The sequence below is a fragment of the Sus scrofa genome, chromosome 6 (genome assembly GCF_000003025.6).
Source record: "Sus scrofa isolate TJ Tabasco breed Duroc chromosome 6, Sscrofa11.1, whole genome shotgun sequence".
Classification (NCBI taxonomy): Eukaryota; Metazoa; Chordata; class Mammalia; order Artiodactyla; family Suidae; genus Sus; species Sus scrofa.
The window spans coordinates 49,399,043-49,425,678 of NC_010448.4; the positions used below are offsets into that span (position 1 = coordinate 49,399,043).

Consider the following 26,636-nt stretch of genomic DNA (forward strand, 5'->3'; position numbering starts at 1 on the left):
TGTGGAGGTCAGGGTGCAGCTGAGCTTTGCTCTGTAAACCACCCCAGGGCCCCACAGACACAGAGATGACTCCAGGCCTCAGAGTGAAGAGTATGGACTTTTCATAAACAGTCTGTCACCTCTTGGGCGGCCCAGGAGGGGCTCAAGCAGCCTCCTTTCTAGGACCTCCTTCCTCCCATCGAGGCCTAGCAGGAGAGGCTGACCGAAGGGCCAGCAGGTCTGGCCCCACCCCCCGCCAAGGTTCAGCACTGGAGCTGAGGGTCCTGAAGCTGCTTCCAGAGGCGGATGCTGTTCTGGGGGCTCAGGGGCCGCACCAGCAGCAGGTCTCGGAAAGCACAGGGGTCAGCCGTGCGGTCTGCTGGCCAGGCCGTGAGGAAGCCTTTGTGGGTCCTGGGCGCCAGGCCCAAGGCTTGGAAGCACAGGCCAGTGTAGACATCGTTGAAGGGGAAGGGGGCCACACGGGCCGCTGCCTGCAGCAGCCAGGGTGCCAGGCGCCCCGCGATGATGTAGCCGCCGCCACTCGCATAGGCCGGATAGCCGCCTTCGAAGAAGGACCCCGGCACATAGAAGGGGTCTCCAGGCCTCCGGAGGGGCTTGGCCTGGGTGAAGACCTCTCCCAGGTAGAGGCCTCGCGCCTTGCCCGGTGGCAGGGCCCGCAGGTGGTCCAGCAGGGCGGGGGTGTGCACAAAGGCGTCATCCTGGGCTTGCAGGATGAAGCTCACTCCGGGACAGTGGCGGCCCAGCCAGGCCAGCAGCAGCAGGTCCTTGAGCGTCTGGTTGAAGGGGACATCGAGGAAATCCCAGAGCAGCAGGTCGCTGTAGCGGCGGCTCTCCCAGGCCACCAGGGAGCCTAGGTCAGGCCCTGCCTTGCCCTCCGGGGACCCCAGCAGGAAGAGCAGCCGGACCCCAGGAGCCGGCCCGCCCCACGTCTCCCTCACAGCTTGTCGTTCTGCAAAGCGTCCTGGCTCCGACTTGATGGCCAAGAGCAGGTAGGGGATGTCGGGATCCTCACAGCCGGCCACTTGGCCACCGCTGCCTCTGGGCAGCCACCGCGGAAAGCTCCGGCAGGCTGCCGACAGCAGGAAGCGGCGGAGATCCTCGGGGTAGGAGGTGAAGTCGGGGATCTCTGCCGCGGCAGCAGCCCCCCAAGCACGGCAGTCCCCCGCCTCAGTGCTGTCCCCGCTGGGTAGGGTCCCCAGGCGCCACTGCTGCTGGTTCCAGTAGGCGGAGGCCAGTGGGCCCAACTGGCCCAGGCGGGCTGAGAGGTTAGCTGGCAGGGTGGGCTCGGAGCTGGCGGATGTGGGGCCTGGCGGGGTGCCGCGGGGTCCGGGGTGGGCCTTGCCCAGCCGAGGCTCGGACGTCCACTCGATGTACACCTTGAGGCCCAAGAGCGTGAGTAGAGCTGACAGGCAGAGAAGGCACTTGGGGCAGCGCATGACCCGGCCCAGGGAAGGGGCGGCTGTGGAAGCTGGAAGACGAGCCACAGAGGCCTTTGGGGTGCAGGTAGGGGCCTTCTGGTCCCTGCCGGCCCCAGCAAGGCTTCTCTCTGTCCCAGACCCTAAACCAGCCCTCCTCCTGGACCTCCTCGTCCCGCTCCACTCCCATTCCAACACCCTCACTGCCCACTCTCAGCCCAGCTCCTTGCACCTGCCTCGCAGCCTGCAGGCCACCTACTCCCCAGCCCCACCCAGAGACCAGGGCCTCTGCCGTCCGGCCATTCCCCCCCCCCCCCCGTTCATCCCCCTCACCAGGAGCTAGGATCCCCGGGCTCACCTCCTTCCACCTTCATGGAAGCTGCCTCCCTAGCCCGACAGCCCCCACCCCAGGCCCCTTCCTCTTTACCTCCCGTCGGGTCCAGCTCCCGCCAGCTCCAGTGCCCTGGGCCTTGGCTCAGCCCTCCCTGCCGCTTCCCTCAGCCCTGGTCCCGCGTGCTGTGTCCCTCAGTGTGTCCCGCGGTGCCGGTGCGGTGTCGTCGTTCTGGTTCTCCAGCCCAGCCCAGCCCATCCAAGGTCCGCGGGCAGGGCAGGCGGGGAGGGGAGCTGGAGGCTGGGAGGGCCCCAGGGGCCGGGAGGGGCTGGGGCGGGGCTGCGGGGCGGGGGAGGGGGAAGCAGGACGGAGGCAGACCTGAGCGATGGGGCCTCTGGCGTGTCAGGGCTGGTTTTCTGAGACCTCGGGAAAGGTGCAGGGGTGGCTGCAGAGACTGGCGGGGAGCAGGCAGGCCGGCCGAGGAGGGGAGAACCAGGGGCCTGGGAGATAGTCGGAGGGAGGGTGAGGCCAAGCGCTGCTGGAGCCCGGGCTGGGAAGTGTCAGGGACTGGCAGAGTCCTCAAGTGGCAAAGCCAAGGCCAGGGGCTGGCGCCTGGCCGGGGTCAGAGGCGGCAGGCGGTGAATGTGCTGAGGAGGGCTGGAGTGGCCCTGCCAGAGGTGGGGGGGGAGGGGGTTGTCATCCCCCAGAGTCAGGGTTGGGGTGGAGACGGGGGCTGGTGAGGAGGAGGAGAAACAGGCAGAGACAGACATGACAGAGAAGAAAGAGAGCGGGGAGACGGGAGACAGGCTAGGGAGGCCTAAGAGGGGAGAGCTGCACCAAGAGGATAGGGGTCGGGCAGGTGGAGAGCGAGGTTGGGGAAGCCCCTTGGGGGAGGGCGGCGGGATGTAGAGGGGCGGGTGGGGCTGTGGGGTTGGGGCAGAGAGCAGGGAGTCTGCGGACGGAGCCGGAGTCAGGGAGAAGCAGCTGGAGCCAGGGAGAGGCCGAGAAGGGAGCCAGGGAGGAGCAGAAGGAAGAGGGGGTGGAAGGGGAGCCAAGCCAGAGGGCAGTGAGGGTGTGGGTGGGTTACCGGGACCCCTGCACCTCCAACATCCCTTCGGGTGCCTGGGCTCCTGCCCGGCACAGCTGCCCAGCACAGCGGGGGTGGGAGTCTGTCCCTGCTCCATGGGGGGGGGGGCTGGCCCCGCCCACAGCACCGTGGCTCCCGGAACACGCACAGCCAGGCCCCTGGGACCCAGAGGGTGTTTGTCCTTGTTTACATGCCTCCCCTCCAGGGGCCCCTGCTGTTGGGGCCTCTTGGGCTGCCTGGGGAGGCGGGGAGGCAGGCAGGCAGGCGGGGCGCCTCATCCCAGACCTCCAGGAGCCTGGGGCTGGACAGAGGGCCCCCCAGGGAGCCTGGCCTGACCCCCCCTTGACCCCACCCGGGTTGGGAGCTGTTCAGATCACCTCAGGAAGCCTGCCTGTCAGCAGCAGCAGTCCCGCCCAGCAAGTGCAGATACTGGGACAGCTGGAGGGAGAGGGCGCAGAGGAGGGCGGCATACTGGTGGAATAAAAGCCAGAGTGGGAAGGGCCCTGAGCACCCCCGAAGGTGGGCGGGGGTCCAGGTCCCCAGACTCGGCTCACCTAGCTTCTCCCAGGGCGTGGAGGTTCTTCAGCCAGGGGGTGGCGGCAGGCCAGTGGAAAGTCTCAGAACCGTTTTGGTTGCTGTGGGCATCGGTCTGCAGACGCTCCAGTCGGAGAGAAACACCACCCAGCCGCTGGAACAGGTAAAGTCGGATGTCCAGAGTGACTGAAGAGGTGCCGCCTTGTGGAGCACAGTTGGGGTGGATGTGCGGGTCGAACATGGTTGGCCCATCCAGCACTCCTGCTTCTCCAGGCCTTTGGATCCTATCTCCAGATTATGCTAAGGCAGTTCTGGCGTCTCGCCTTAGTAACCATAGGTCACTGTTGAGTCCAAGTTCCAGTCAGCCAACCGAGAAAGCGGCCGGGACCACCCCCAGCTGCACCACCTCACTCATTATGTCTAGAACCTCTGGTAAGTGCCCTCCCGTCCATCAGTGTGGCCTTATCCAGTGTGATCCACCCTCCCTGGCCTAACACCTAAGAACCCACTCCTGCATGGGTTCCCCAGAGTTCTGACTATTCATCTGTCTGCAAGTCTTGCCCTTCTTTTGGTATAAAAGCTGTTCCTTCTTGGTCATCGTGAACTGCTGTCCCCTGAACGTGCTTGACTCTGCACTTGTGGGTCCGTGACAGCAGGGGTGCTTGTGCTGAGTCTTGAGGAAGGCAGACAGCCTTTCAAGGCATCTGCCTCAGAGGAGGTCATCACAGGGTTTTCAAGCCCAGGACTGCTGGTGGTCTCCTCTCACTGGCAAGGGAGGTTCCCAGTGAATATGGGGGTTCAAGACTGTTTCCTCTGTGTCCCCATGTTTCTAGGTCCCACTGTTTCCCAGTGCTCTTTCACGAGAAACTTGTGGAGACGGAGAATTCAACCCTCATGACTCAGGAACCAGCATTTTTTTTTTTTTTTTTTTTGTCTTCTTGCCTTTTCTAGGGCTGTTCCCGCGGCATATGGAGGTTCCCAGGCTAGGGGGTCTAATTGAAGCTGTAGCCGCTGCAGCCTACACCACAGTTCATAGCAACGCCGGATCCTTAACCCACTCAGCAAGGCCAGGGATCGAACCTGCAACCTCATGGTTCCTAGTCAGATTTGTTAACCACTGAGCCACAACGGGAACTCCAGCAAATTTATTTCTACATTTGTCTTTTTTTAGGCCAGGCTAGGGATTGAGTTGGAGCCACAGCTGAGGCCTGTGCCACAGCCACATGGGCTCTGAGCCTTGTCTGCAACCTACACAAGAGTGCACAGCATCACTGGATCCTTAACCCAGGATTGAACCTGCGTCCTTATGGGTACTAGTCGGATTTGTTACTGCTGAGACATATCGGGAACTCCAGGAACCAGCAAATTTAAATGGTTTGTTGTATTTTTCAGCAGTATCAGCTGGTGCTGTAAGAATTTTGTAGGGACTGTCCTGGGAGCTTGCCAGTTTTGAGATGGTGACTTGAGCTGGGCACTCACGGGTGCTCCAGGGAATGGGCCCAGCCCTATCTTTGGAACTGTCATCACTACCACAGTGAAAAGCACAGCAGCCTTAGGGGCTCCCGGGGTATGTGCTTCAGTTGGCACCTCATCGCAACCCCAGGCGATAGCCTTTTTGTGATGCCGCTGTGTGCCAGGGATTTCTAAAGTCTAGTTTCTTGTTGCCAGGAAGCCCCACAACGCACTCAAGCCAGAGGCAGGACCAGACCAACCCCCAATCCCAGCTTTGCAAGTTTATCTCTAGGAATACGCCACAGGCCAGTGCTGTATCAGTTTGGGTCCAGTCCGGAAAGAAAAAAACCACACGGTGATTTGAACAGGGAAAGTTTAATGTAAAGAATTATTGGAATTCCCTGGTGGCCTAGTGGTTAAAGGGTCTGGCGTTGTCACGGCTGTGGCACAGGTTTGATCCTTGGCCTGGGAACTTCTGCATGCTGTGAATGCGGCCAAAATGACTAACAGTAAATTTGAAATAAAGGAGTCTTTGGTAAGGTGCCTCAGAATTTATTGGAAATCCATCTTCGGGGGTGTGATGGAGAAGCATCCACAGGGGGGTGCCTCAGTGGAGGCATTCCTCTAAAAACTGCAGGGGGGGGGTCGCCAGGGGACGCCGCTGATCCCCAGGTGCTGGGAATTCTGGACACACCTGAGCAGAACCGGGAAGCAAAAGCCTTTCCTCTTGAGGATGTTTCTTGCTCGCCCTCTACTGGCAAACCTTATCCTGCCAGTCAGCAAAGGAAAAATATTTCAAAGGCCCCGATAATTTTTTTTTTTTTTTTTGTCTTTTGTTGTTGTTATTGTTGCTATTTCTTGGGCCGCTCCTGCGGCATATGGAGGTTCCCAGGCTAGGGGTTGAATCGGAGCTGTAGCCACAGGCCTACGCCAGAGCCACAGCAACTCGGGATCCGAGCCACGTATGCAACCTACACCACAGCTCACGGCAATGCCGGATCGTTAACCCACTGAGCAAGGGCAGGGACCGAACCCGCAACCTCATGGTTCCTAGTCGGATTCGTTAACCACTGCGCTACGACGGGAACTCCTTTTTTTTTTTTTTTCCCCCGATAATTTTTAGTGGAGCAAACAAGAAAGCTGAATTTGAGGCTGAGTCAGTGAGTCAGTAAGTCAGTTAAGAGGCAGTGGGGGGACACCGTGGGACTTGAGGTGCTCCCAGCATTTGGTGGGTGTGGGTCAGGGATGCTGTAGCCTACCTGGAGCTGAGTCATTCCGCATAGTGAAGAACCTATCTCTATGAAATGCAGCTAGCTCCCGGAGTTCCCCTCATGGCTCAGCGGGAACGAATCTGACTGGGAACCAGGAGGTTGGAGGTTCGATCCCTGGCCCCGCTCAGCGGGTTAAGGACCCAGCGTTGCTGGGAACCTGTGGTGTAGGTCAGCAGCTGTAGCTCTGGTATGACCCCTGGGAACTTCCATATGCTGCAGGTGTGGCCCTAAAAAGCAAAAAAAACCCCAAACAATGCAGGTAGCACCACCTAGCAGGAAAAGGCAGCACACTCAGGTGGGTTAATCTCACAAGTTAAGAGAAGTTGCCTGACACAGAGGCGGGCGTGGCGTGGGGAAACCACAAGGGAGAGCTACTTGTAGCCAGAAGCCCTAGACCTGAGGAGGCAGGAGAAGGAGGTCCCTGGAACTGAGAAAGGAGTGTGTGGACAGCCTGTGAACGTCAGCCCAGGGTATAGACCTGCCAGTGCCCCTCATCCCAGCCCAACCCTTCGGCTGAGTGAACGTCGGTGGAGGCCACAAGTAGCTGTCAGCCTGCTGAGAGGGGGCTGAGGCTAGGCAGGGACCGGGCTGCTGGCTGGGTCTCGGGACTGCTCCTCCAGCCCCAACTTGAGGCCCTGGGCCCAGTCAGACCCCCGAACCTCACAGTTGGGCAGCATCTCCTCCACCAAAATCTGAGTGAGGTCCGGACTGGACACAGCAGGAAGGTCGGAGATATCCAGCCTGCGGAGGTTCCTGAGAGGAGGTGAGATGGGGGAGCGGGGTATAAGGATGGCGTGTGTGGACAGAGGAGTGCTTGCCCCGCTTCCTAAAACACGCTCAAGGTCTGCCATGGAGGCAGGGATATGGGAACTGCCTAACCCTCCCCCAGCCTGAAGTCGGGGTCTCACTGGAGGTGGTGGAGGCAGGCTAGGCCTCGTTCAGAGACTCGGGGGCAACCGGCCAGTGAGAGCTCTTGCAAGGAGTCGGCCAGCTGGTGGAGGCGGCCGAGGCACCAGTCGTCCACGTGGGGACAGCGCTGCAGTGACAGGGACTGGAGCTCCTTCAGGGCCACTGCAGGAAGGACAGGTGGATGGCACCAAGGGCCCTCCGTTGGCCCATGTGGAAGGGAGAGTGCCCATCTCCACCCCGCTGCACTCACAGAGGTTGTCCAGGCCTTGGTAGTTGATGGCACAGCCACTGGCATCGACAGCTTGTACTGGCACCTCCCGGAACTTCCGGAACTCAAGAGAGGAGAGGCCGCGCCCTGACTGTATCCACTCATTGTCCTGAAACCTGGACCAGAAAAGAGAAAGTGTCAACAGGGGACCCTACCCAGGCCACCACCTTATGAGAGCACTCCCAGCTCTGCACAATACACCCTGACTGGACTAAGGGCTTTATGTGCCTGGTCTCACTGGATCCCCTGAAGCCTCAGCAATTTTACATGACCGGAAACTGAGGGTCCAAGAGAGGACTGATTACATAAAAGAGCTATTAGTGTGCCATTTCTAAGGAAGGGGCTGGAGAAACGGCTCAACCAAATAAAAAATTTAATTGGAACCAAGATGAGGATAGATGAAGACTACATGTGCTTTTCAAAAAACGGAAAATAAGGGCGGAGTGGGGGGAGGAAGGAAAGAGAAAGGGGGTGAAGGAGGAAAGAAAAGACTCATTAACGCTGACTGGGCAGGCCTGAGATGAGCGTCCAGACAGCAACATGTCTCTGAGTCTCTACAGCACACCCCTTGCCGACATTTGGGACCACCGTCCCATGTTACGGACGACCAAAAAAGCTCAGGAACAAGCCCCCAGCCATTCAGCCGGGAGGGGGCAGAACCTTGGACACAAAGCCTGTCTGACTGAAGAGCCTGGGGCTTAGAGAGCTGCTCCCCGCCTCCCTCCCCCCCATTCGGACCCCTCTGTCCTCATACTTGACTGCACCTCCCTGCTTCAGGACGAAATAGGCGCCTGCGACGTATGGGCCGTATCGCTCCTTGATGTAGGTGAAGGACCTGCCGGAAGAGCAGCAGCTGAGGCTGAGGCTCGGAAGCAGCACACCCCTCGCCAAGCCCCAGTGCTGCTGAGAGGGTCAGAGTCCACAGCACAGGCCTGAGACAGGCAGACAGGCTGAGTCAGACTGCAAATATCTACTGAGGGCACCAGGGGACAGTGGTGATACAGGCAGATAATAGTCCTTGCCCTTGTGAAGCTATTCCACTGGGGGAAGCAGATGACTGAGAAGTAAGAACAAACTGCAGAGTATCACTTCTGTGAAGAAATTAACACCGAGGGACAGCCTAGGAGTGGCTTGGATCAGGGGTAGGAATAGAGGAGGCCAATTTAGTTTAGGTGTTAAGAAATGCGGAGTTCCCGTCGTGGCGCAGTGGTTAACGAATCCGACTAGGAACCATGAGGTTGCGGGTTCGGTCCCTGCCCTTGCTCAGTGGGTTAATGATCCGGCGTTGCCGTGAGCTGTGGTGTAGGTTGCAGACGCGGCTCAGATCCCGTGTTGCTGTGGCTCTGGCGTAGGCCAGTGGCTACAGCTCCGATTCGACCCCTAGCCTGGGAACCTCCATATGCCGCGGGAGCGGCCCAAGAAATGGCAAAAAAGACCAAAAAAAAAAAAAAAAAAAAAAAAAAGAAATGCTTCCTGGAGAAGGTGACACTTGAGCAGAGATTTGAGTGTGAGAAGGAATGCAGAGATCAAGGTAAGAGTCTGCCAGGGCAAGGGAACAGCTAGGGCAACGGCTCAGAGGCTCAAAGGAGGACAGCTGAACAGAGAGCAGTGAGGAAGCCATGCTGGTGGAGGTGAGGGGAGTCCCTGGTAGAGACATGAAAGCTCAGCAGGGGTCAGGTTTTCAGCCTTGAAGTTAGGCTTTTATTCTAGTTGTAGTCGAAACCATTTGAGGGTTTTAAGCAAAGTGGTAATGTTATTTACTTTCCTTCCTTAAGAGTCCTCTGGCTGCTTCACACTATAACAGACCGCAGCGGGTAAAAGATGACTAGTTAGGAGATGACTGTAGTACTCCAACCATAAAATGAAGGGGGTCGGACCAAGCTAACTGGTCTGGTCGAATTTGGGATATTCTGGTATTTCACTGATGGACTGGAAGTGGAGGGAAGGGAAACAAAGAGAGGAATCAGGGATGTCTCTTTAGAGTGTGGCCTGAGGAACTCCCTGGTGGCTCAATGGGTTAAGGATCCAGCATTGTCACTGCAGCAGCTTGGGTGGCTGCGGTGGCATGGGTTTGGTCCCTGGTTGGGGAACTTGCACATGCTGCAGGCACGGCCCAAAAAAAAGAATGTGACCTGAACAACTGGGTGGGCAGTGGTCCCACTGACTAGGATGGAGAAGGCTTGGAGGTGTGAAGACTTTTTTAGGGAGAAACCAAGGGTTTGCTATTAGCCATGTTAAGTCTGAAGTGCCAGCTAGGTCCGCAAGAAGAGATGGTGGCCAACAGGTTGCCCTATGTGAGCTGGAGTGCTTGGGGAGTATGTGGGCTGGAGATGAAGATGCAAGTGGGCAGGGCCTGCACTGGAAGCTCCAGGGTGGCCCAGAGTGGCAAGGAAGGGCGGGCACCAACTGGGGAGGCCTGAACAGCAGGGTCTTGCAGGCCAGGGATTCTCACCGGTTTTTTCGGTGCACCTTCAACGCTTGCTTCCGTAGCAGATACTCCCTGACAGCCTCCACATCACAGAAGTGGTCAGCCAGGAACTGGAGCAGTGTCCTCCCCTTCCTCTGACTGCCCTCTGGGTCCACTCCCCTGCTCAGGGCACGGATGCTGCTGGTAGCACTGTTGCGGGCCACTTGGTGCAGGGACTGGGGAGGAAGAGGGAGAAAGGGGGGCTGAGCCTGAAGCCTCCAGTGAGACACATAGCCAGACCCTGTTTTTGCACCACAAATCTACCCGCCTCAGTGCTTCCCTGCTTACTTAATTCTCCTCTTGGAACTTCCAAATTTGTTGGGAGCCACAATATTTCCCAATTCTTCCCTTAATCAATCCCAAATTCTCTTTGATTTGGCTAAATAGTCTTGGTTTTCCTAAAATCTTCCCCAAACTCTTACTTTCTCTCAAAACCTCTATTATCTAACCTCTTTTTTTTTTTTTTTTTTTTGGTCTTTTTAGGGCCACACCTGCAGCAACACCAGATCTGAGCCACGTCTGTGAACTACACCACAGCTCACAACTCTGGATCCTTAATCCACTGAGTGAGGCCAGGGATCAAACCCACATCCTTGGATGCTAGTCGGATTGGTTTCTGCTGAGCCACGACAGGAATTTATCTAACCTCTTAATTTCTCACAAATTCTCCCCAGAATTTTCCAGAATAACTCATTCCTTTCCCCCAAATATAGTCTTAATTTCTCTCCAAACCCCCCTTAATTTATCTCTTAAAGCTCCCAAGCTCTTCCTTCAATTTCCCCTCCAAATTTCTCTTAGCCTGCCTCACTGTTTCTTTCTGCTTTAACCAAAATCTCCTGATAATTTTGCCCAAATCCTTATTTTCCCTCAAAATTCCTCTTAAGCTCCCAACTTTTAACTTTAATTTTTCCTAAATTCATTCCTTGTTTTTACCCAATTTTCCCCTAAATTCTTTCCACCAAAATGGCAAATTCTTCCCTTAATTTCTCCTAGGTCCTTCCCTTGGAATTCCCAAATTCACTTCTTGGTTCCTGCCCCCACCTCTCCATCAACTTTTGACTTTTCATCAAAATTCCCTATGAGTTACCCTCACTAGTATCCTTTGGCCCCCCACCCTTGGACCTCACATCCCAGTTTCTCGGCCAATCCCTTCCAAGACCTCAGCCCTACCAGGTCCCACCCTTGCTAATCCTAAATCTCCCAGCACTTCCAGTCGGATCCCTCCTCTGGGGGCTGGGCGGGCCAGACCGGTCTGTGAGACCAGCACCTATCTTTCCCGCTCCTGACGGCAGCCACGAGTATCTGCTCCAAGCGCAACCCCGCCCCGGTTCCCTCCTGCTCCTTGCTTCCTGGGCGCCCACCAGAGGAACAGAGCGGATGTCAATTTTCCGGGGCCCTAACAGCCCCCGGTCACCTACCGCCCTGGACGCCGCCATCTTGCTGGAATTAAGCAACCGGAAGGGGCTGGTCTTAACCTACACAACCATTTCCGGCGCGCGCCGAGGGGATGTGTGTGTGTCTTCTGGCCACGCCCCCTATGTTTTCCAATCCTTTTCTTAAAGAAGTAGACAGGTTTTGGCTCTGATCCATATATTTTATTTATGTACGTATTTATTTACTTTTGCTTTTTAGGGTCGCAGCCGAGTCATATGGAGTTTCCCAGGCTGGGGGTCCAATCCGAGCTACAGCTGTCGGCCTACACCACAGACAGCAATACCAGATTCGAGCCGAGTCTGCAACCTAGACCACTGCCCAGATCCTTACCCCACCCCGGGATCCTTAACCCACTGAGCGAGGCCAGGGATCGAACCTGCATCCTCATGGATACTAGTCGGGTTCATTAACCGCTGAGCCACTAACGGAACTCCTCTGATCCATATATTTTAAAAGGCTTTATGTAAATCTTGTGTCAGAAGATGCCCAATGGCTTTTTTTTTTTTTTTTTTTGTCATTTTAGGCCCTCACCCCTAGCATATGGAAGTTTCCAGGCTAGGGGTTGAATCAGAGCTGTAGCTACCGGCCTACACCACAGCCATAGCAACACCGGGATCCTTAACCCACTGAGCAGGGCCAGGGAGTGAACCTGAGTCCTAATGGATACTAATCGGGTTTACTACTGGGTTCATTACCGCAGAGCCATGATGGGAACTCTTCATTAGTGCAAAGAGATTATATATAAAAAGCATTTTGAGGGACTATCTTGTGCTTCATTAAGAAATGTTCAAGAGTTTCCATCGTGGCGCAGTAGTTAACAAATCCAACTAGGAACCATGAGGTTGCGGGTTCGATCCCTGGCCTTGCTCAGTGGGTTAAGAATCCAGTGTCACCATGAGCTGTGGTGTAGGTCGCAGATGCGGCTCGGATCTGGCGTTGCTGTGGCTCTGGTGTAGGCCGGTGGTTACAGCTCCAATTAGACCCCTAGCCTGGGAATCTTCATATGCCGCAGGAGCGGCCCTAGAAAAGGCAAAAAAAAAAAAAAAAAAGAAAAGAAAAGAAAAGTTCAGGTTGGAATTCCCATCGTGGCTCAGTGGTTAACAAACCCAACTATCGGAGTTCCTGTCGTGGCTCAGTGGTTAACGAATCCGACTGAGAACCATGAGGTTGTGGGTTCGATCCCTGGCCTTGCTCAGTGGGTTAAGGATCCAGCGTTGCTGTGAGCTGTGGTGTAGGTTGCAGACGTGGCTCGGATCCACGTTGCTGTGGCTCTGGCGTAGGCTGGCAGCTACAGCTCCGATTTGACCCCTAGCCTGGGGACCTCCATATGCCGCAGGAGCGGCCCTAGAAAAGGCAAAAAGACAAAAAAAAACAAAAAAACAAAAAACAAACCCAACTATCATCCATGAGGATGCGGGTTCAATCCCTGGCCTAGCTCAGTGGGTTAAGGATCCAGCGTTGCCCTGAGCTGTGGTATAGGTCACAGACGCAGATTGGATCCCAAGTTGCTGTGGCTGTGGTGTAGGCTGACAGCTACTTCTCTGATTCGACCCCTAGGCTGGGAACCTCCATATGCCAAGGGTGTGGCCCTAAAAAGACAAAAGACAAAAAAAAAAAAAAACGTTCAGGTAAAGCGTTCCCATCATGGCTCAGTGGAAATGAATCTGACTGACTCCATGAGGATGCAGGTTCGATCCCTGACCTCGCTCAGTAGCTAAGGATCCCGGCGTTGCTGGGAGCTGTGGTGTAGGTTGCAGGCATGGCTTGGATCTGATGTTTCTGTGGCTCTGGTGTAGGCTGGCAGCTACAGCTCTGATTAGACCCCTAGCCTGGGAACCTCCATATGCTGCGGGTACAGTCCTAAAAAAAATGTTTAGGTTAAACTGTTTGAAACAATTAGGGACGAATCTACAGAAAAAGAAAAGCAACCCGAATATTTTCATTCAGAGTTCCCGTCGAGGTGCAGCAGAAACGGATCTGACTAGGAACCATGAGGTTTTGGATTCAATCCCTGGCCTCGCGCAGTGGGTTAAAAATCTGGTATTGCTGTGGCTGTGGGGTAGGCCGGCAGCTGTAGCTCTGACTGGATCCCTAGCCTGGGAACCTCCCTATGCCCAGGGTGCGGCCCTAAAAAAAGCAGAAAAAAAAAAAAAAAGAATATTTTCACTCTTCTTGGGTCAGCTGGAGCTTCCTCTCACAGGCCTTAAAATGGGACTTGGAGAGTTCCCATTGTGGTGCAGTGGGTTAAGATTCCGACTGCAGCAGTTCAGATTGCTGCAGAGGTGCAGTTCAATCCCCTGCCTGGTGCAGTGGGTTAAGGATCCAGAGTTCCCAGTGTGGCACAATGGGATCCCTGGCATCTCTGGAGTGCTGGGATACAGGTTCAATCCTGGGCAGGCACAGTGGGTTTAGGATCTGGCATTGCTGCAGCTGCACTGTAGGTCACAGCTGTGGATTAGATTCAATCCCTGATGGGGGAACTTCCAAATGCTGCTGTGCAGCCATTTAAAAAAAAAGAAAAAAGAAAAGAATGGAGTTCCCTTGGTGGAACAGTGATTAACGAATCCGACAGGAGATTGCGGGTTCGATCCCTGGCCTTGCTCAGTGGGTTAAGGATCCGGTGTTGCCGTGAGCTGTGGTGTAGGTTGCAGATGCGGCTTGGATCCCATGTTGCTGTGGCTTGGTGGCTACAGCTCTGATTCGACCCCTAGCCTGGGAACCTCCATATGCTGCCTGAGCAGCCCTAGAAAAGACAAAAAGACCAAAAAAAAAAAAAAAAAAAAAAAAAAAAACCAGGACTCAGCTTTTCCCTGGGAGAGGGGTGGTCGGTTCTTCCAATTGGAGTATTTTCCTTCCCTCCAACAGACTCACAGTTCCCCTGAGCTTCCCGGTTTCTCTGGCTCTAACTTGCTAACCCTTAGGACAGAGAATGATGCACTGAGAAACTGTCTACATCTTTCTTTCCTTCTTTTCTTCCTTCTTTCTTTCTTTCTTTCCCTTTCTCTTTCTCTCTCTCTCTCCCTCCCTCCCTCCCTTCCTTTCTTTTGTCTTTTTAGGGCCGCAAACAGCACATGGAAGTTCCCCTCAGCAACTCAGGATCTGAGCCATGTCTGCAACCTACACCACAGCTCATGGCAACGCTGGATCCTTAACCCACTGAGCAAGGCCAGGGATCGAACCTGTGTCCTCATGAATGCTAGTTGGGTTCGTTACCCGATGAGCCACAACGGAAACTCCCGCATCTTTCTTTAAACCAAGGTCAGGGAGGGAAAGGCGGAGTAGGTGGTGAGTTTAGACCTCAGGATAAAGGGCAGAGGTGCGATCTCAAGACTAGTATTGTGATGTGTTGGCAATTTCAGTTTAAAGGCTAGACTTCAGTGTGAAAATTCAATATGAATCTTGTGAACAGAATTACTCACTCATTCTACAAATATTTACCACGTGGCAGGCACTGTTTTGGATACTGAGGTTACCATGGCGAACAGGACAGAATAAACCTCCTTCTCAGGTAGTCAACATTCCTGGTAGGGAGAGAATGGATAAGAAACAAATCAATAAGCAAGACTATTTCAGACAATGTTTGATTAGAATGAAACAGGCAGTATAACAGGGAATGATTGGGGCACAAGGCCATCAACAAAGACCTCTTGTGAAAAGGTAACATTTAAGTGGAGCTGAAGGATAGGAAGGAAACAGCCACTCAAAGATCTGGGGGGAAAGTGTTTCAGGCAGAGGTAACAGCCAGTGCAAAGGCCCAGAGAGAGGTGAGAGACTGAGTCAGAGAGGTGGGCAAGAAACTGCTTTATTGCATTTGCAGGGGTATACTGTGATGTGATCTGATTTACATTTTCTTAAGATCATTTCTGCCAAGTGGAGAGCAGACCTTAGGAAGGCAAGAGGGGAGCAGGCGAGTGGTGGGCGGGGAGTGGGCAGCGAAGAGGCTACTGCAATAGTCCAGGCCAGAGATGAACAAGGTCAGGAGCAAGGATGGGGCAATGGAGATGGTGCGAATTGCTCAGATACTCCACAGCCACAGTAATGCCCAATCCGAGCTGAGTCCGTGACCTACACCACAGCTCACGGCAACGCCGGATCCTTAACCCACTTCGTCCTGATGGATGTCAGGAACTCCAAGAGAGTGTTCTTTTGACTGCCACTCCTGGCTCCTCTGGCCTGTGGCTTGAGAAGCCCTGGGAGGCCCTGGGTGGAGAAGACAAGCCAGGTCCAAACTGAGAAGAAGGCTATACGGGAGGCTGGGGAGGAGCCATGGGAGGGCTGAGAGGAGGCATAGAAGGGTGGAGTTTGACCTCGCCAGAGAGGTGGTGGTTGGATCCTTGTGAACAGAATTGAGGCTAGACTTCAGTAGGGAAAAAACAAAAACAAAAAACACCAAAGTACACGAGGCTGCTGATTCTCAGTGGAGAATGAACTTTGGGATGCCTAGGCTCCCCCGCTCCTCACCTGCCCTTTACTCCTCCCCGCCAGCTCCCCAGGGGACTGGGTCACTCTGGACCTTGCCACTTCCTGCTCTTGGCGCCTCTGCTCAGAGACTATGGAGCTGTGGAAGCAGCTGAGGCAGGCTGGATTGGTGCCCCGGAGCTGGGCCTACCCCCTCGTGCCCTGAGGGGGGTCCCCCCAGTGGAGAGGGTGGGTCAGACCCTCTCGTCCCCAGGGGCGGACACTGGAAGTGCCAGGGAGCGTCTGCTGTGGATCTGGGAGGAACTGGTGAGTGAGGGGTTTGGAGGGGCAAGAGATGGGGAAGGGAATGGTTGAATGAATGAGAATGAATGAAAATAAAAAGGGCCAAAGAGGAGTTCCCTTCGTGGCTCAGCGGTTAACAAACCTGACTAGGATCCATGAGTTCGATCCCTGGCCTCGCTCAGTGGGTTAAGGATCCTGCATTGCCGTGAGCTGTGGTGTAGCTCGCAGATGATGCTCGGATATGGCATTGTTGTGGCTGTGGCATAGGCCACTGGCTACAGCTCTGATTTGACCCCCAGCTTGGGAACTCCATATGCTGCAGGTGCAGCCCTAAAAAGTCCAGAAGGGGGGGGGCAGAGACACTGATGAAAAGAGTGAGAGACAAGAAAAAGAGACAGAGAAAGAAAAGAAAAGAAAAAAAAAAAAGAGAGAGAGAGAGAGACCCAGAAAGAGAGAGACGAGAGATGGAAAGAAGAGATTGAGAGCCGAAACAGACTTAGATTAAATCTGAGAGAGAGAGAGAGAGAGATGGGAAGAAATAGACAGAAAGTTGGGGATATGGGGAGACAGAGCCAGCCAGCCAGCCAAGTAGAGACAGAGAGATGGAGACAGATAACAAGAGAGGGAGACATGATAAGAGACACAAAGAGGCTAAGACTCAAAGACAGAGAGAGATGGAGACAACGAGAGACAAAGAAATGGAGAGACCAAGGCAGGGGGAGACAGAGGCAGAGATCAGAGACAGAAGCAGGATGGTAGTTAGAGGCCAGGGACACAGTGAGGGTCCTGCCTGCTTGCTGTGGGCCAGGACTGCTAAAGAAATGTTACATTATGACACGTGTTAAAGAGAGCAAGGCTAGGAGTGCCTGCTGTGGTGCAACGGGATGGACGGTGTCTCCATCCCTGGCCTGCTTCAGTGGATTAAATGATCTGGTGTTGTTTAGCTGCAGTACCATTGGTTGCAACTGTGGCTTGGATCTCATTCCTGGCCCAGGAACTCCATATGCTGCGGGGTGGCCAAAAAAGGGGGAAAACAAACAAACAAACAAACAAAAAAACCAGCAAGGCTATCAAGTATGGAGACTGCTGTGATGGGATTTTGCAGTATAGGAGAAAGATCAGACTCTGCTCTGAATGCAGTCTGAGCAAGTGGGAATGTACAGCCAAGGAGCAAGGGAGAGGTCGGGGATAGAAGATTCCTAGGAGGAAACATCAGGGGTTAAGGGGGGATTCTAGCTAAGCCAACCTAGCAGGATTCTTGCTGAAGGCTGGCCTGGGGATCAGCTGTCCCTTGGGGAAGGGTGGGGGGCAAGGACCCTGCAGGTTCTTGCCAAAACTGGATTTTACAAGGAAGTGTCGGGTCTAGGAAAAGGTTCAGGATCCTGATCAAAGTTGGGTCAGACAGGGGTTCCCATCATGGCTCAGTGGAAATGAATCTGACTAGTATCCATGAGGACTTGGGTTTGATCCCTGGCCTTGCTCAGTGGGTTAAGGATCCAGCGTTGCTGTGGCTGTGGTGTAGGCCGGCAGCTACAGGTCTGATTCGACCCCCAGCCTGGGAACCTCCATATGCCGTGAGTGCAACCCTTGGGTCAGACAAAGAATCCTTGTGGGGACTTGAGTTGAGACCTGCTCCCATCCAGGTTTTGAGGTGGGGACACACTAACCCCTTGCCCTCTGGGTTGGGATGCCCATGACTCCCCTTTCCCACCCACAGGGGAACCTCCGCCGAGTGGATGCACAGCTGCTGGGCCAACTGTGCAGCCTGGGACTGGAGATGGGAGTGCTTCGGGAGGAACTGGGTGCCCTCCTGGAAGAGGAGGCAGAGGAGAGCAGCGAGGAAGAGGACAGAGAGCTGGAGAGGAAGCAAGAAGGGGCCTCCAGTCCAGTCCCAGGTCACCGCCTTCCTGACTTTGAGATGACTATCTGAAGCCCTGCCCTGTGCTTCAGATGGACACAGGAATGATATGCAAATTAATGCAAAGAAGATAGGGGATCTGCAGGTCAAATCAACCTGCAGATGTCGATTCGGAATCAGCATGTGTTCCTTGAGCCAGTGATTTCTCTGAGGTTGTCTGAGATGAAATTGAGGGGTTGGCCCCAGAGCTGTGGGGCCTTTTGCAGATGAAACTCTGGATGTATTTGCAGATGTGTTGTAGATGCGTTGCAGGGGAGACATGGATCTTTGCAAATATGATGGAGATACGTGCACTTGAAAAGTGGCTAGCCCAAATTGAGATAGGCTGTGTGGCATACACACTGAACTTCAAAACTGGGTATAATAAAAAGAGTATACAACATTTCGATAACTGTAAAAATTAATTACATTTTGAAATGATAATATTTTGAGTATGTTTTTTGTTTGGTTGGTTTTTTGTTTTGTTTTGTTTTTTTGCTTTTTAGAGCCACACCTGTGGCATATGGAAGATCCCAGGCTAGGGGTTGAATCGGAGCTGCAGCTGCCAGTCTACGCCACAGCCACAGCAATGCCAGATCTGAGCCACAAGTGTGACCTACACCACAGCTCATGGCAACCCTGGATCCTTAACCCATTGAGTGGGGCCAGGGGTCGAACATGCATCCTCATGGATACTAGTCGGGTTCGTTACCACTGAGCCATGATGGGAATTCCTTTCCTTCCTTTTTGATGCTGAATAATATTCCATTGTATGTGCAGTCACATTTTGTTTATTTGTTGATAGGCACTTGGGCTGTTTTTACCTTTTGGCTCTTGTGAATAACATTGCTCTGAACAAGGGTACAAATATCTGTCCAAGTCCCTGCTCTCAGTGCCTTTGGGTATATCCCAGAAGTGGAATCGCTGGACCCTTTGGTAAGTCTCTGCTTCATTATTTGAGGAAGTGCCACTCTGTTTTCCAGTGGCTGTATCATTTGCCATCCCCATCAATAGGGATGTCTAACTTTCCGCCTCCTTGCCAATGCTCGTTATTTTCTTTTTTTTTTTTTCATGATAGCTATCCTAATGGGTGTGAGGTAGTACCTCATTGTGGTTTTGATTTGGCTTTTCTTAATGATTAATGATGTCCAGCAATTTTCCTGTGCTTATTTATCTATTTCTTTTTACATTTTAATCTTTTCTTCTTTTTTTAGCCATGCCTGCGGCTTGTGGAAGTTCCTGGGCCAGGGATCGGACCTGTGCCACAGTGGTTATCCAGGCCTCTGCAGTGACAATGCCAGATTCTTATCCCACTGCACCACAAGAGAACTCCCTCTTTTTGTATTTTGAAATAAGACCACTATGAAACTGAAAATTACCTAAGCAGCTCCTATTGTACTACTCTTGCATAGCACTATTTCAGACACTTGAAAACAGAATGTGGGTATGAGCAGATGAGCAGTGAGGATTCATTGATGTTTTCAGATGTGCTGCAAATGTGTCAGACCTCCACCTGCAGGAGACAGGGAGACATCTGCCCAGGTCCACATTTGTAGAATAGATGTCAAGCTAACAGGTGGAGGGCTCCAGCCTGAGGAGAGACAGCTCTGCAGGGAAGATAGTGGACATTCATTAAACCATTATTCCCAGTGAGGAAAAACACATGCTCACATTTTTGTAATTCCTCCTCTTCTCCTTCTTCTACCTTTTTGCCTTTTAGGGCCACACATGCAGCATATGGGGTCCCAAGCTAGGGGTCCAATCAGAGATGTAGCTGCCAGCCTACACCATACCCACAGCAACTCAGTATCTGAGCCATGACTGCGACCTACACCACACTCACGGGAAAGCCACTAAGCAAGGCCAGGGATCGAACCTGCATCCTCATGGATACTAGTTGGATTTGTTTCTGCTGTGTCATATTGGGAACACCTGCAATTCTTCTTCAAAACACTTTATAGTCCAGAGTGAGGATATTCCCAGAGAAATGAGATGTTGGCAGAAGAGTTGCTGCATTCCCATCAATGGGGATTTCCTCCGGAAAACAACCTGCTGCTTTCTGTCCAGTAGGTGGAGTCCCCCAGGACTGGAGGTGGTACAGGAGGGTTTGGGAATTTGCATTCATCCCTACACTGGTCCTCTGTTGCCCCCTGAGGCTTAGCCAGGTCTGCAGCTGCTGAGAGCCCTCCTGGGGTGGGGGTGCTGGGGAGAATGTTGGAGGTCAGCTCCCAGCACTCAGGGCATGAGAAAGACAACCCAAGAGCATGTGAATGAGCAGAGCCCCTCTCCCTCACTTGGGTCTCTAGGAAGAGGCTGGGGTAGTCTGGGGCCTCTTGGCAGCTACATTGTGGGCTGTGGGAGTCATAATGGCTGAGGAGGTGGGGCTCCATGGCCACAGGGTCTAGGTCATGCTTCACAGATGCCAAAGTAGTCTGCCTCCTGGGGGGAAAGAGACTGGGAGGGAGGGAGGCACTGAGGGGAGACTGGAGGGGGCAACTTGGGAGGGAATGATTCCTATTCAAGAACAGCATAGCAGGTAGCCCCTGATATCTGTGTGGGAGCTGCTCTGAACCATGTCCTGGGCCATAGAGGTGACATTTATGGAGGAGTCACTTAAGTCAAACACTCTGGGAGTTCGGGTGGATGTGGCCGGCCCACTGGTACTGTCCTCAATGCCACACTTACTGAGCTACGTCCAGTAATGACCAAGTCAGCACCAAGTTTGCCCTCCCTGGAGCTCTCAGCCCAAGATGATCAGGGCCAGGATTGGGGAGGCAGAGGCAGAGGGGTCAGGGCCAGGATGAGGGAGCATGAGTGGCTGAGGGGACTCAGATAAGGCAACAGGCCCAACCTGAAACATCAGGAGTGTTCTTAGGAAAGAACTGGAGGAATAAGTAAACATGAGCCAAGGGAAGAAAGAGAACGGGAAGCGTATAAAGACGTGCTGATTCTCAGGTCCCTCCCAGACCTATGGAATCAGAGTCTACGTTTTTAAGATGCTCAGGTACTTCCTTTGCATGGCTGATTCAAGAAGTCCTGTTCTACATCACAAATTTGGCACTGTTTGTTTGTCTTTTTAGGGCCGAACCCGCGGCCTATGGAGGTTCCCAGGCGAGGGGTCAAATTGGACATGTAGCTGCTGGCCTACACCACAGCCATAGCAATGCCAGGTCCTTAACCCACTGAATGAGGCCAGGGATCGAACCTGCGTCCTCATGGATGCTAGTCAGATTCATTTCCGCTGAGCCACAATGGGAACTCCGGCTCTGTTCTTTTTTTGGTGTGTGTGTGTCTTTTTCTAGGGCCGCACCTGTGGCATATGGAGGTTCCCAGGCTAGGAGTCTAATCAGAGATACAGCTGCCAGCCTACACCACAGCCACAGCAACGCCAGATCCGAGCTATGTCTGCAACCTATACCACAGCTTACAGCAACCCCAGATCTTTAACCCACTGAGCAAGGCCAGGGATTGAACCCAAAACCTCATGGTTCTTAGATTCGTTAACCACCGAGCCATGACGGGAACTCCCTGGGGCCAAGGATTGAATCCAAGCTGGAGTCGCAACCTATGCCACAGCTGTAGCAGTGCCAGATCCTTAACCCACTGCGCTGGGTGGGGGATCAAACCCATGTCCCTGCCACTGCAGACACTGTTGATCCCATTGTGCCATAGCAGGAATGACAATATGGGACTGTTTTGAGTAGCGGGCGGGGGGTGGGGGGGGACCATAAAGATCAAAAGCTCCCTCTAGCTGCTGCGTTGCGTGAAGGGAGAGTTAGGAGTCTCAAGTGGTGGTTAGATACAGGCAACCAAAGAGAAAAACAGATAAATTGGAATCAAAACTAGACACTTTTGCACTGGGAACAATATCTAGTCACTTATTATGGAGCATGATAATGTGACAAAAAAGAATGTATATATGTATGTGTGACTGGGTCAACTTGCTGTATAATAGAAAATTGACAGAACACTGTAAACCAGCTATAATGGAAAAAAATAAAATCACTAAAAAAAATTTTTTTTTTAAACTTCTCTAGGGCTGCTCCTGCGGCATATGGAGGTTCCCAGGCTAGGGGTCAAATCGGAGCTGTAGCCACCGGCCTACGCCAGAGCCACAGCAACGCAGGATCCGAGCCCCATCTGCAACCTACACCCCAGTTCACGGCAATGCCAGATCGTTAACCCACTGAGCAAGGCCAGGGATTGAACCTGCAACCTCATGGTTCCTAGTCAGATTCGTTAACCACTGCGCCACGACGGGAACTCCAAAAAAAAAAAATTTTTTTTTTAATGAAAAAAAAAAAAAAAAACAAAACTAAACACTTTGGGAGTTCTCTTGTGGCTCAGTGGGTTAAAGATCTGGTGTTGTCACTGCAGCAGCTTGGATTGCTGCTGTAGCAAGGATTAGATCCTGGCCTGGGAACTTCCACATGCAACGGATACTGACAAAACAAAAAAAACAAACGAAAACCTCAACACTTTTATGCATCATGATATATGATCAAAAGTGAAAAGACTGGAGTTCCCCTCGTGGCTCAAGGCAACCTACAGATTCAGTGCAATCCCCATCAAAACACCAATGGCATTTTTCACAGAACTAGAACAAATAATTTTAAAATTTGTGCGGAAACACAAAAGACCCCAAACAGCCAAAACAGTCTTGAGAATGAAAGAGAGGGCTGGAGGCATCCTGCTCCCTGACTTTAGGCTATGATATAAAGCTTCAGTAATCAAAACAGCCACAGGTACTGCTCTCTCTTTCAGGACTTGGCTAAGGAGGAGGCGCCATCATTGGAACTGATATCTACCTCAAGGACTGAAAGTTTTGGTACAGGGAGCCCAAGTGCCACAACACACACTTAAGGCTGTTGGTCAAGCTATACAGGTTTCTGGCCAGATGAACCCACTCTGCCTTCAACTGAGTTGTGCTGAAAGGGTTGTTCATGAGTCATACCAATTGGGGCTGCCTCCATCCTTTTCCCAGATGATCCAGGAAGGCAAAAAAGCCATGGTTGTAGGGACTATAACGGATGATGTGAGTGTCCAGGAGGTACTTGAACTGAAGGTACGTGCTCTGCCAGTGAGCCTTATCATCAAGGCGGGGGCAAGATCCTCACCTTCTCCCAGTTGGCCCCGGATTCCTGCACTGTCCTCCTCTCTGGTCCTCACAAGGGCCAAGAGATGTACAGACATTTCACCAAGGCCCCAGGAACCCCACATAGCCACACCAAACGCATGCACACTCCAAGGGCCAGAAGATCGAGCTGGTCAGAGGTCGGCAGGCCAGCCGTGGCTACAAAAACTAACCCCAAATTCTGCTTTGTTATTACAAAGATTTTTTTTTTTTTTGCAGGAAAAAGAAAATCTTTTTGGCTTTTCTTTTTAAAAAGATTTTTAGTTTTTCTATTATAGTTGAGTCACAATGTTCGTTTTTAATTTTTAATTTTTTTATTTTATGATTTTTATTTTTTCCATTACAGTTGATTTACAGTGTTCTGTCAATTTCTGCTGTATAGCAAAATGACCTAGTCATACATATATATACATACACATATTCTTCTTCTCACATTATCCTCCATCATGCTCCATCACAAGTGACTAGATATAGTTCCCTGTGCTATACAGCAGGATCTCATTGTTTATCCACTCCAAAGGCAATAGTCTGCATCTATTAACTTCCGACTCCCAGTCCATCCCACTCCCTCCTCCTCCTCCTTGGCAACCAGGAGTTTGTTCTCCAATCCATGAGTTTCTTTTTATATAGCACAAGGAATATAGGTACTATTTTTTTTTCTTTTTGTTTTTTGGCTGCTCCATGACATATGGAGTTCCTGGGCTAGAGAGAGTTCCCAGGCCTGGACTCAGATCGAGCTGCGACTGTGGCATTGCCGGATCATTTAACCCATTGTGCCAGGCTGAGATCAAACCTGTGTGCTCCAGAGATGTCACCAATCCAAATGCACTTCAGAAAGAACTCCTAGTTATTATTTTACAATAACTTTATTATTTTATTTTATTTTTTGGTCACGGTGTGCAGTGGCTTGATGTGGGATCTCAGTTCCCACTCCAGGAACTGAACTTGGGCTGCAGTGGTGAAAGTGCCAAATCCTAACCACTAGACCACCAGGGAACTCCTTATAATAACTTCATTATTATTATTTTCCCTCTTAGGGCCACACCTGGGGCATATGGAAAATTCCCAGGCTAGGGGTCAAATTGCAGCCGTTGCTGCCAGCCTCTATCACAGCTCACAGCAATGCTGGATCCTTAATCCACTGAGTGAGGCCAGCGATTGAACCCATATCCTCATGGATACTAGCTGGGTTCTTAACTTGCTGAGCCACAGTGGGAACTCCTATAATAACTTTAAATGAATATAATCTATATAATTTTGAATCACTATGTTGGACACCAGAAACTAATGTAACATTGTAAAGAAACTATACCTCAATTAAAAAAAAAGTCAAGGGAGTTCCCGTTGTGGCTCAGTGGTTAACGAATCCAACTAGGAACCATGAGGTTGTGGGTTCAATCCCTGGCCTTGCTCAGTGAAGATCTGGTGTTGCCGTGAGTTGAGGTGTAGGTTGTAGACGTGGCTTGGATCCCACGTTGCTGTGGCTCTGGCGTAGGCCAGCAGCTACAGATCTGATTAGACCCCTAGCCTGGGAACCTCCATATGCTGTGGGAGTGGCCCTAGAAAAGGGAGAAAGACAAAAAATAAAAATAAAAAAAAGTCAAAATGAGTTCCTGTTGTGGCGCAGCAGAAACAGATCCAACTAGGAACCATGAGGTTTCAGGTTTGATCCCTGGCCTTACTCAGTGAGTTAAGGAACCGGCGTTGCTGTGAGCTGTGGTGTAGGCCAGAGGCTACAGCTCGGATTAGACCCTTAGCCTGAGGACCTCCATATTATGTGAGTGTGGCCCTAAAAAGCAAAAAAAAAAAGACAAAAAAAAAAAAAAAAGTCAAATGACTGGGACAGAAATTTTTCCAAGGAAGATATACAAACAGCCAAAAAGCACATGCGAATTTGCTCAACATCACTGATCATTGGGAAATGCAAATTAAAAACGAGATACCACTTCACAACCACTAGGAAGTGGTTATAATCCACTTCCAAATATAGTCCAAAAAATGGAAAATAGCAAGTGTGGACAAGGTTGTGAGACACTGGAGTCCTGACACGTTGCTGATGGAGCTGTGAAACGGTGCAGCCACTGTGAGAAACAGTCTGGCAGTTTCTCAGAAAGTTAAACATGGAGTTATCACATGACCCAGCCATTCCACTCCTAGGTATGCACCCAAGAGAAATGAAAACATGGGTCCACACAAAGACTTATACACGAACATTCATAACAGCATTGTTCAAGATGGCCAAAGCATGGAAATAATACAAATGTCCAACATCCAATGAATGAATATGCAACATAGCGTGTATCTGTACAATTGTACATTATTCAGCCATAAACAGGAATGAAGCACTGATATATGCTACATCATGGATGAACCTTGAAAATATTAGGCTACATGAAAGAAGCCAGAGACAAGGCCCAGCCTCCACTTTTCATTCATTCCACAAACCTTTACTGGCTGCTTCCTGTGTGCTTGGGACCATTCAATTACTGAGGATTCTTGGCAGTTCTGGTCAAGGCTCAGCGGAAATGAACCCGATTAGTATCCATGAGGATTCGGGTTCCATCCTTGGCCTTGCTCAGTGGGGTAAGGATCCAGCATTGCCGTCTGTAGGTTGCAGATGCGGCTTCGATCCTGTGTGGCTGTGGCCGGGGCGTAGGCTGGCAGCTGTAGCTCTGATTCGACCCTGAGCCTGGGAACTTCCATATGCTGCACCTGTGGCCCTGAAAAAAAAAAAAGCAAAAACAAAAATCAAGTACTGGGGATTCAGGGAAAACAAAAACAAGACAAGCAAAAGACAGTAATCATAGTAGCTAACCCTCACCACACAGGAACTGCACAGGGACGGGGCAGTATATTCGACCCTCAGGAGGTTATCAGCTTCTAGATCAGTATAATGAACTTCACCAAAGGCTGCAGTCAAGGTCAGTCAGTAGGGGTGGGACTCTAATCAGGCCTCTGACCTGCACCAATTTCTCCCTCTCCTTGCCCTTCCCAAGGAATATGGCATTGATCCCAGAGCCAGGCCAGTGTAGACGGGGAGGTTCCATCCTTACCACAGGGCCAGCCCTTCCCCCGGGCTCAATCCCATCTCAGTTCCCTCCCCCTACCGTCTCTCTATTCCCCCTCCTCTGCCCCTCAATCTTCCTCTGGCACTCTGCTGTCCAATAAGGTAGCCACATGCCTTCTGTGACTTCTAGGCACTTGAAATGTGGCTGGTCTGAACTGAGAGGTGTTGCACAGTGTATAAAATGTACACCAGACTTCAAAGGTTTACTGTGAAACAAAGAATGTGAAAAACTCATTATTTTTGTGGTTGATTACATGTTGAAATGATAGTGTTTTAGATACACTGCGTTAAATAAAATACACTATTCAAATTATTTTCACCTTTCCCCCCAATATGGCTATTATGAAAATGAAAAATTACATGCCCAGCTTGTATTACTGGCCACACACCTGTGGTGGCGGCCTGCTTCCACTGGATGATGCCAGCATAGGCTGCTGCACCTCCACCAGCTGTGGGAGAGACTGGGCAGAGCTGGTGGGGGATCCATCTGTGAAGCCTTCTGAGGTAGGGCGTCACTGAGGACACTGAGAAATGCTGTTCCCACAGGAGGCCACTGTGGGGGGATAAACTCCAGGATCTGGTGAACAGGCGACGGGCAGTATGGTAGGCTGAACAATTACCCCCAAAGACATCCATGTTGTAGTCCCTGGAACCTGCAAATGTTATCTT

General features: G+C 52.0%; 3 protein-coding genes, 1 long non-coding RNA gene and 1 pseudogene across 7 annotated transcripts in view; 3 read left to right on the plus strand and 2 right to left on the minus strand.

The window, feature by feature from the left end:
- On the minus strand, positions 79 to 4,644 carry B3GNT8 (UDP-GlcNAc:betaGal beta-1,3-N-acetylglucosaminyltransferase 8). The gene is made up of 3 exons (XM_013988607.2): positions 3,388 to 4,644; positions 1,843 to 2,246; positions 79 to 1,468 (listed from the first exon to the last, which is right to left on the minus strand). Exon 3 carries the CDS (start codon positions 1,434 to 1,436, stop codon positions 243 to 245), a length of 1,194 nt encoding a protein of 397 aa, XP_013844061.1. The 5' UTR covers positions 1,437 to 1,468; positions 1,843 to 2,246; positions 3,388 to 4,644; the 3' UTR covers positions 79 to 242.
- On the plus strand, positions 2,794 to 5,358 carry LOC110260992. The gene is made up of 3 exons (XR_002344662.1): positions 2,794 to 3,530; positions 3,641 to 3,799; positions 4,539 to 5,358. It is a non-coding gene; the product is annotated as an uncharacterized LOC110260992 (long non-coding RNA).
- Positions 5,176 to 26,636, minus strand: part of ATP5SL (ATP5S like) — a 158,538-nt gene continuing 137,077 nt past the window's right edge. The window contains exons 1-6 of one of the 4 annotated variants that reach the window (XM_005655871.3): positions 11,153 to 11,883; positions 9,720 to 9,910; positions 8,022 to 8,102; positions 7,250 to 7,383; positions 6,999 to 7,161; positions 5,176 to 6,843 (exon numbers count right to left, since the gene is read on the minus strand). In XM_005655871.3, the coding sequence (XP_005655928.1) occupies positions 6,663 to 6,843; positions 6,999 to 7,161; positions 7,250 to 7,383; positions 8,022 to 8,102; positions 9,720 to 9,910; positions 11,153 to 11,170 (768 nt within the window). In that variant the 5' untranslated portion in view covers positions 11,171 to 11,883 and the 3' untranslated portion in view covers positions 5,176 to 6,662. Of the gene's footprint in view, positions 6,844 to 6,998; positions 7,162 to 7,249; positions 7,384 to 8,021; positions 8,103 to 9,719; positions 9,911 to 11,152; positions 11,884 to 26,636 lie in introns of those variants that run through there. The other 3 variants (XM_013988612.2, XM_005655872.3, XM_021094422.1) reach the window with 3 other exon arrangements.
- On the plus strand, positions 15,721 to 18,210 carry ERICH4 (glutamate rich 4). Its single transcript, XM_003127153.4, is given in 3 exon segments — positions 15,721 to 15,757; positions 15,760 to 15,893; positions 17,587 to 18,210. Coding segments are annotated over 3 exon segments (384 nt in total). The 3' UTR covers positions 17,800 to 18,210.
- Positions 20,410 to 23,201, plus strand: LOC100738828 (annotated as a pseudogene).